At 29.4% G+C, this 10,267-nt stretch overlaps 1 protein-coding gene across 7 annotated transcripts in view; it reads right to left on the bottom strand.

Moving 5' to 3' along the window:
* Positions 1 to 280: 280 nt before the first annotated feature.
* LOC129990169 (disintegrin and metalloproteinase domain-containing protein 11-like) overlaps positions 281 to 10,267 on the bottom strand; it is a 245,478-nt gene continuing 235,491 nt past the window's right edge. For 4 of the 7 annotated variants that reach the window (XM_056098133.1, XM_056098135.1, XM_056098132.1 and 1 more), the window contains 2 exons: positions 8,100 to 9,168; positions 4,398 to 4,521 (listed from right to left, as the gene is read on the bottom strand). In XM_056098133.1, coding sequence (XP_055954108.1) covers positions 4,492 to 4,521; positions 8,100 to 9,168 — 1,099 coding nt within the window. In that variant the 3' untranslated portion in view covers positions 4,398 to 4,491. Of the gene's footprint in view, positions 4,585 to 8,099; positions 9,337 to 10,267 lie in introns of those variants that run through there. The other 3 variants (XM_056098134.1, XM_056098138.1, XM_056098137.1) reach the window with 3 other exon arrangements.

Here is a 10,267-nt window from a genome sequence, read left to right as displayed (position 1 = left end):
TTAATTTTCAAACTTTACCTTTCAATTCCTCCACAGTTAAGGTTTTGAAAGGTAATAAATTTTATATTTAATTATTTTTTTTAATTATTCCATTTTAAATCTTTTTTTGGGCATTCTGATTGAATAACAAATTATATACGTTGAATGCATTTCACGAAAAACAAATATACAAGATACAAAATATTTTTCCAAGAACATTTTTGTTGAAAAACGAATTAATACACAATTTCAGAATGATTATATTATTATAAAATGTTGTATTGCTTTTTTTAAAGAATACCATAAAATAATCTGTTAAGAATTCTACGTTTATTGAAATTTCGAATATAATATATTGGTTCTTAATTCATTTTTTTTATTTCATTATAGAACATCATTTTGAAATGCCATAATATCATGATTGACATGATATACACATGATATACTGAATCATATGGAGCTAAAAGTAATAAAAATTGCATGCTTCAAGAAATTAAAGTAGAATTATTATAACAGAATTTCTGTTTGAATGGGAATAAACAACTTTTCTTCTGCTTTTCGTTTTCATTCACTTAAAAATATAATAGATTAAATCACACAATATATATATATATAATAACAAGAACATTTATCTTATAGAAAATGAGCACCAAAATGATAAGTAGGCTAACATATAAATGCATAAATATGACATGTAAATTATAACCTTTTCCCTTGAGAAATAGTTTTAAAAGAAAGCACTTCTTTTAAATCAGTTAGTGCTTTAAACAAATACACTCTCTTGCTCAATAATTACACTTCCAAAATTTTCTTTCAATTCACTCTAAAACTTCGATACACCAAAATACATTTTTATGTACAATATTATAATTTCTTTGCCCTTTTTCAATGATTTCAGTTCCTGCTGTATCCAAGAATATTTCCTTCATCCTATGTACAAATACATCACATAATAATTAATAATTCTGTGCTATCGAAGTGTACCGGTTTTTCAAAAATTAAAGGTGACGATTGGAGGATAGTAATATTATTCCTAAATTGTATCGATTTTCGCTTTGCTATGTGACAGAAATTTAAAAAGTAGAAAAACGCAACTGTACATGCTACAGCTAGTATTTCAAAGTGCTAAATATTTTTAATCGTGTAAGTAGACTAAAATACAAAATAGCTTTTCAGTTCACTTTTCAATGATCTATACAATACAGATGAGTTTATCTATATTACTTTATAACATGAAAAGGAAACGTACATTTGAATTGGACAATCAACCATAGAAATCACAAAGAACCCGACAAATAGTATGAAATACTTTTTTTTTTTATTCCCTACCGAAGTCTACGCGACAAAATTGTGGAATAAGCATTAAAGGTTCTTTTATTATTTAGATATCGTTGCTTCTGCTTGAATAAGCTTAAACAGAATTTAAAAATCTAATTCATGAAACGAGATTTTGTCGGTCATTATCTGTATCTATTTGACGATTGGTGTAATAATTTGCACAGCGACTGAAGCAGAAATTTTAAGAACTTTATTTAATAAAATGCTTCACATTTGTTTTATAGAAACGTCAGTCGACATTTCGTCAATTTTTCTTTTTTGCTGCACGAATTTTTCGAATTTATCAAACGATTATTTATTGTTGAAAATTAGGTGAATAATTGCAGACGATTTTATTGGAAATAATTATGTTTATTCTTTCATTTAAATAATATTTATGAATTTTTCTTTTATTTATTTTTCAGTTGTATTATTGTAGTAATCAGTTGTGGCAACAATAAAATATTCTGTTAAGAATAAAATTTATGGAATTTGATATTTTGTACTCCAATTAATATCAGCCAAGTGTGAAATAAGTTCGCAGAGTTAAAGTATATTCCACTAGAAGTGTAAATACATGTTCCAGATTTAAAAAAGGTAATGTACTTTTACTTATTTTCTTAAAATATATTCTCATAATTTCAGCACAATTTTTGTTGCTTGCTAGTTGAATTGAAATTTATAGTTTAAAATAAATACTAGAAATGTCAGTTTTATTTAAATTTCATTACTAATGAAGATAGTATCAAACAGAAGCATTGCATATCCACTTGCTAATTTTAATAGCTTGAACGTATAATACATATCTTGATCGCCAGATGGCAGTGCACGGAAAGAGAAAGCATAGTTTTATTTACTTGAGGAAATACCACACGGATGATGAAAAGTTGGATGAGAAATATAGTTAAAAACTGAATACTGGATGCAGGAATTGTCAGCAAAGAGATCAACTTTCAAGAGAATTCTTTCCAACATTAATATCAAAAGTGAGTCATTGAATGTTCAACTGGACTATGACTCCATGAAATTAAATGACATACAGCGTAGTGTAGCTATATTTAGACCATTCTATTTCTGAAAAATTTTCCTATATTGAAATATTTAACATTTAATATTATTTTATAACCTTTGAGTCAATTTCATTACAAATCATAACACATAACTCACGTCCCTATTATTTCGGAATATATACGTAAGGACTAATACGTAATATATCTCCGATAATAGTTGTTTTAAGAAATTATAATTTTTAATTCTATGTTTCTGACTTATGAAGGTAAATGGCATACGACTGGTGGATGATATTCTATTCTCGATTCTTTTGTTCTAATATGGGTAATTTAATGAGATTATTATCTATGTATTATTTACAAGAATTGTTCGATTTTATACATGTGTTTAACTTTTCCTAAGTGTTTAATGATTGGATCGATACTGTAACACAATACCAGGTTTATCGTAAAGTTCAGTACCTAGAAAAGAATTAATGTAAAAGATAAAGCAATTTATTAACACATGTAATCGCTTTTTAGTATTTAAATTTTATGTTAACATTTTCTATTGCTACATCACAGTTAAATATACATTGCTAAATTAAATGCAGTAAAAAGTATTGGCATTTCTATTAAATTTGTATTAGTAAAGATTTAATACGCAAGGCATAATTTTTCTCGCAGAACAAATATAGATGTAATATGCATGGACTATTGTTGAAATTTTCAAAATTACTTTAATATCTAATCTAAAATGCCAAGAATTTGTAAAAATTTGCATTAAGATTCCAAATTGAAATTCAATAGATTTACAGAACTTAATTGGATTTTTGATATGAAATGCTGATAAATATAGGATCACCTTTTCATCACAGATTCTGCGCACATCACCGCAAAAGCAATGCAAACTTGGTGTGCATTTTTAGTTGATTTCTAAAGCAGCTTAGATTTAACCAAGAAGCTTATATGCTTTAGCTGAGCTAATATTTTAAATCTATCAATTGAAACACAATTGTAACACATTCTACAATGTGCTTCAATATCCATCTAAAATTTCGCGTATTTTATCGCAGATTTATAAGCAATTATCCTAGTTAAAAATTCTTGTCTAATTTTGTACCACAGAATAGAAAAAATATGTGGCACTTAAACATTTTAGTTACCAGGTCATTTAATCATTGTACAATAGCCCCATTATTCAGAGACAGTAATGACAACATTAACATTTTAGTTACCAGGTCATTGAATGCTTATTTAATTGTTCAATTATTTATAAGAGTCATGACATGTGAATTAAAAGCGTTATGATGTCAGCATTGATGATAAACATTTATATGAGCAATTATTTTCAAATCATCAATTGCTTATATGATGAATCAGTTTTTATGTTAATGACACATAGCAGATGCAGAGAGGACTAGTAAAAGCTGATGATGGCAACACAAGATCATACTTCCATTTTGGTTCTGTTCATCAAGTAACTATTCCTTCGATACAATCTTTCGCAGCAAAAGCTAGAGATAAAAAATTCTCCTCATATAATCATAATTTTATCAAAAACGGGGAGAAAATAGTTTAAAAAAATGGTATCTGCCAAAGAATGGCGTCACTTGCAACTGGTCCCTATGTAGTAAAACAGCAACACTAAAAAAATTTACAGTCACATTAAATGTTTCTTTTGTTAGATGTCTAACAGAATATAGCCAAAAAGATAGTAAAGCTGCTGTAAAATTGAAATAAAATAACACAAAACGTTTTTAAATTATAGAAGACCACTGCAGGATACTATTTGTCAAAAGCCATTTAGCAACCAAATGAGCAAATTCAAATTTTAGTCTGGATGGCCTATTTATTATTACATCTATAAATCAAATTCAAGACTCAATGAATTTATAATTTGTGCGTTTAGCTAACGATAAAAATAAATGGCTGCCTCTTTAATGAACAAGCATGATCATGTGCAACCACATCCACCCATAAAGAAAATGGTAGTTGCTGGCGTCAGTCTTTTCAGTCATGAGGAAGAGACCTTTCCAGTGAATGCACCTGAAAATTTGTTAAAGTCAATCCTGGAATTTGTCTAAAACAGCTATGGCTCCATTTTTTTACTGATTTGGTGAGAGCATGGTGGTTTGATTAGCACACTCCTTCTGGGCCTTCGGAGATGTGAGGCAGAGGGAACCTTGGCGGGTCTTGTGGACAATTACCATCGCTGGTTTCGTAGAGATGACACCTGTGAGAGTTGTCGTGTAGAAGGAATTCCAATCAATGTACAAAGAATAAGTTAATTTAATATCTGAAAATGAAACTAGATTACTTATAGTTTTTTTTTTGTATTTATTAAGAGTAGTTGTATGGTATTTTTAAAAAATAATTATAAGCATCCGGTGCTCTAAAAATGCGTACGTTCTTTGAAAAACTTGCTAAAAACATTAACTTTTATAAAATTTTCGTGACTTAAATTAATGCATTAATCTTGATATCTCTCCTACTGAATTTTTTTTCGTTGTTTTACCTAGTGTTTGCAAGTTGAGAAAAGGAATTGAAACAGAAAGTGACCAAAAATTGAGTGTTATCAATACTTCCTGGACAATCAAATAGCAATCTGAACACTCTTAATAACTGATATAATTTTACATTTTACATTATTTAATTTGAGTTATAAAATTTCCACGCGTGTTATTAATTTTTGTAAAAATTATTCAAAGTATACATATATATTTTTTAGCATGCACTGCCCTATAAATTTTATTTTCCTTGATTGCATTAATAAATTTATTGAAAGTTACAAAAGATTTTTAAAAATTAATTAGATTTGCAATTTTATCCGAAATATCGTTGCACAATAATGTCTAAAAATGTATGTTTATTTTTATATTAAAAATCTTCTTTTAACTATATAGCACCGAAAACCTGAATACAAAAATATGTATTTAGCATCGAAACAACGCACGTGAGTATAAATTCAGGACTGAACGATAAAAAGTATTATTTTAAAATGTATTAAAAAATTTTAAAAATTGAATAGAAATAAAATTGTTGGTTTTGAAAAACTTATTTTTGAATTTTAAAGTGACACTTAAGTGATTTTTGTCCAATAATATATTCTGAAAAACATTTTAATTTTTAATTAAAAAATATAAATGAAATTTTTGAAAGCATTTTCTTATTGGTCTCTATTATCTAACAAATAACTACATGCTAAACTTGGTAACTCTAAATCGAGTGATTTGACTTATAGTGCGTTTTAGATTATTTTTTTAACCTGCATGCAATTTATGGATAGTATGGCAGTCTATAAATATTACGTTGCCAAAATGAAAGTAGTAAATTTTCAAAAGCATGACTATTTCTGACTAAAGCAAGATCTGTATTTTTCGCGACAATTCTTTTGTTCACTAATCAGGGGTTTTTTTTTTTTTTTTTTTTTTTTTTTTTTTTTTTTCCAATATACCTTGCAAGAGTGAAAGGTAAGTAACAAAAACTCTGCCTCAAAAAATTTTGTATGAATAAAAACAAGTAAAAAAAATGATTACAAATTTTATTTTTTATAGCGAAAACGATTATTTAAAATATAAATAAATAGCATGTGTAGATTTTCATCGCATTTGCAAATAAAGCAAACATACATCGAATTTAAAAATGTATTATGATAAATCAACTGAATATTCATATTTTTCACATATACCAATTTTTAGCAACAACTTTAAAGCGAATGATTGTATATATTTAGTTAAAGTAGAATTAACAGTTTTTGTACTTTAGGAAGTAATTTTACGCTTTAATACATGTTTTCTAATTTCTTAATGTAAATATGTGAGTACAAAATCGGAAATTATAAATGGAATAACCCGATAGAATATATTACGCTAAGCATTCAGAATAAAAATTGAAATTTTTATAATAAAAGATGATATTTAAAAAATTTCTAATTGAGTATTTTTTTTTCATTTAGATTGAAATCAGTTTGCTATAGTAAAATGGATGTTCTATTTTTAGTATTACACTCAACTTATTACAATTATTTAGTATTACAATTTGTAAATTTTATTTTTATGAAATGTAAATTTAAAGTCATTGTGTCGAATTAATAAAAATGATAGCTATATTGGAGTATATATAAAAATAATATGACGATACATTAAAAAAATTAAATATATTCAAAATATTAAATTATCAACTAAAAAAAAAAAGGGTAATAAGAGAGCCAAACAAATAAATCTCTTGTTTCAGTTTTTGAAATATATAATAGTAACAATTTCTTCAATAAAACAAAATCTTCGACCAAAACATTTTTAATTTTCTTAAGTGTATTAGAAGTGAGATTTTATAAAGTATTCTTAAATAGGTATTCGAAAATTAAAAATACGTTTAAAGAGAATAGTTACATTACGGGAAATCTTATTCTAAAGAGATATATGGATATTCAACTAGTACTTGTATTATGCATGAAAACGCTATTAATCTAACACATTCGTTTTACAGTAAATAATGGAAGCTGATCCTAGCCGAAGAGCAACTGCACTTTTAATTAGAAGCAAATGATGATTGTGTGGTAAAAAGAAATTTTTTTGTTCTGATATTCTGGTAGAGCACTTGGCACCAAATGGCATATTGCATCCCAAATATACAGCTTTATTTTTATAAAGTTCAATTCTAATTTTATCTAAAAATCTTTTTATTCGCATAAATTTTTTTTCTGTAGTTGTTGTATAAGATATTCATCAATTTAAATGTTATGCAAAGGATTTTTTGAATCAGGTTTTTTATTCCAGAATATAGGCAACCGTTTATTATAAAAATGTATAGTTTGAAAAAGTTATGCGGTTTTTTTTTTTTTTGAATTAGTTGTATATTCGTAAAAGAATTTTTTTTTTGATAATTACTTTTTATTTTATCTAAAAATTTATGCACATTTATTAACACTAAACTAGAAAATCAATTTAATACATTTCACAGATAATAAATAATTATTAATACAAAAAATAAATTATTAATTTGAGAAACATAATGAAAATCGTGTCATGTTTTTTATCAAACATCCTTGAAATCACAAATGTTTTACGAACTTTTTGAATAGTATATTTGATAACTATAAAACCTTCTCAGATCTAAAAAGCAACAAAATGTGACGAATCTTTTTTCCAATTCTACATTTATTGATAGTTAACATAATTTCTTCAAATTGGGTAATTGCTTTCCGGCTAGGATCAGTAGAAATATGTTGACCCCTATTAACAGAGAATTCCATCTGAATGCTTGAACACCAAATAGAATTCAGTAAATGCATGACTTGTTGCTTTTTCATTTTTAATTGCATGAGTGATTTAGCGATTCTGTAAAAATTAATCTAACACTTTTTCATTTAAATGATTTTTAGTATTGGAAAATGACCCATGATAAAATTATTAACAAACTGGAATGCATACAAAAGAAAAGTTATACATAATATATAGTGTGAAAGTCGATACAGAAAGCAAGTTTATACCGTTTATATTTAGATGCATAAATGTTATCAAATATTGGGGATGCTTTCATTTAATATTCATTTTACTTTATACCAATAAAAAATTTTGTTTTGTGTTACCTAGTCATCAGTATTGAATAATAATAAATTTCAAAATGTTTTGCGTTGTAGTGAGGAAAGCTACGTTTTGTAGTTGCATTTGAATAGATGGAACTCTTAGGAAACGTTTAGGATTCAGGATATACAGTTTGTTCATCCTAATTGAATCATATTCAGGATATGTGATTTGTTTGGCTCAGTTATTCCCTCTAAGTACAGATTTAGAAGAATGAAATTAGGTTAACCTTATATTCTGGAAATTTTTTCTTCCCTTTTCTCTTAGCGCCTGAGGGCAGTGACCCTGTGGATACTGCGGAAGGTGGACCCAGGGGCTCAGGTTCTACTTTAGCTGTTCGGGCGCCCCTGATGGAAGGTGGGGCGGGGGGCGGCAGGAAGGCGTTTTCTTCCGATGAATTGGCATACGAGTCTTCGGAAGGCGGTGGGCTTGGGGCGTAATCACATGGCTCAGGCACACGTCGAGCTTTAGATTTTCGAGAGTAAGAGTAGTCCCTCCTGCTGGTAACAGGCAAAGCTTCCTCGCTGGCACTTCTGACAAGTTGGTGGGAGGAATAAGTGCTGCCTTCATCGTCTCCACTCTGGTCATCAATATCGTCATCTTCCTCCAGTGAGTAGTGATGTCCTCTTTTGGCGGAAGAGGCGCCGCTTGCTTGAAGCCGACCGAGAAGATACTGAAGGCCAGGATCTACTTTACCCTCGCTGCCGGAACGGTCTTGCCTGCCGAGCAAGTAGTGCCTGTCCGCTTCTGGTTCACTCAGTCTGATCTCATCCGAACAGGCTGGGGACATGTGCTGTTGTTGCTGTGGTTGTAAAGGGTGGTGCTCTAATTGTCGAAGTAAGTCTTCCAGGTTCCGAATTCGTATAGGGACAGGCATGGGTTCCTCTAGGTCGTCATCTCTTTGGTCGTCTCTTCCTTTCACGCTACCCAGTGCAGAATAGTTCATGTCGACAACACTTTTGTGGCTATCTTGGGATGGACTCCTTTTGCTGTCACCCATCCTCTGCGAGGCTGAATGCAGTGCTTCTAGGATCTCTTCATGATAGCCATTGATGTTCTTCAAGGTCCTTTCGACATCACTGGATGAGTCCACATTGTTCTCGTCTCCCTGATCGTCTCCGTCTTCCCAGTTATCTGGTCGGCCGTGCTTTAAAATACCCTTTTCAGGCACACGAGTCAGATTATCTGGCGAGAGTTCGATGAAAGTGGACATGTCGCCCATGGGTTGTGAGCTTTCCACGGGCAACTTGGGTGGCGTGTCTTGCTGTCGTCGTTGCAACTCCTGTAATTTGTCCTCCCTGTTGGGGCGGGGTCAACATTCTGTATCGTCACAATTATCGAATCGAGGTTTAATAAGTCGGGCTGGGACATAGCCCTGCTCTCTCCTATCTGTAGACCTTTGGTCAGCGTGCTCAGAAAAATCCTCTTCAGTCGATCTGTTACAAGGGATATAGCCCTGACCAGAGCTGCAACAGAACAGGATAGAAACAGGGCTAGATCCGAACCCAATTCTATATTTAATTTTTATTTATACATAAAAAAACTAATATTTTATGTATAAAAGATTACTACATTTTGGAGATATTTAAGCCAGGAAATTGGAATTCTTTTTATTTGAAAAGCACTTTAGTAAACCTAAGAAAACAAATAGACCGAAGTTTGTTGCGATAGGTAATTATGTGGCTACTTATTTGATTCTTACTTTTAAAAGCATTTATAGTATAAACAATGTAGCTGTTTGTGATGTCTCAATCTTCATAGTTTAATAAAATTAGTGAAATAATTGTTTCAGTTGTTCAAGGAATATGTTTTTTGTAAAGGGTACATTTTCCGTTAATGAATTTTGCAATAAGCCATATTGCACCAAGTGCTCTTCTTTTTTATGTTTTAGAGAATGATAGTAAGGAATTAAAAATTTTCTTTTTTAACTTATTAAATTCTCTTGGTTTTTAGTAATTTATTTTAATTCTTTTTTAATATGAAATTATATTAACAACATTAATTTTTTCTATAAAAATATCATTTTCCCTACTATACAAATATTTCTTGCAAAAATGGTTATACATATTAAAAATTCAATAAAATCATTGATAAAATGTATGTTGAATCCTCGAATATAATTTTAAAATATAAGATTAGTAGGGAATTGCTTTTATTTTAGAAACAAGAATATCAGAGTTTTTTTGGTGTGTGTAAAATTCCGTCGCTTATAAAGCTACAAATGTTTTCAACGCTTTGAAAAATTGAAGAACTAGTTATCAAATTTTATTAAATAGCCTTCTTGAGGGAAAAAAATAGTATACCTCTCCTCTCTTTTAACGGAAACTAAATAAACGGCAGCTAGTAGAGAACAGTACTAGTATTTACATAAGTATTAATGATTTTGGATATTCGTGA

The sequence above is a fragment of the Argiope bruennichi genome, chromosome 2 (genome assembly GCF_947563725.1).
Source record: "Argiope bruennichi chromosome 2, qqArgBrue1.1, whole genome shotgun sequence".
In the NCBI taxonomy this organism is placed as follows: Eukaryota; Metazoa; Arthropoda; class Arachnida; order Araneae; family Araneidae; genus Argiope; species Argiope bruennichi.
This window is presented reverse-complemented; position numbering and strand designations above follow the sequence as displayed.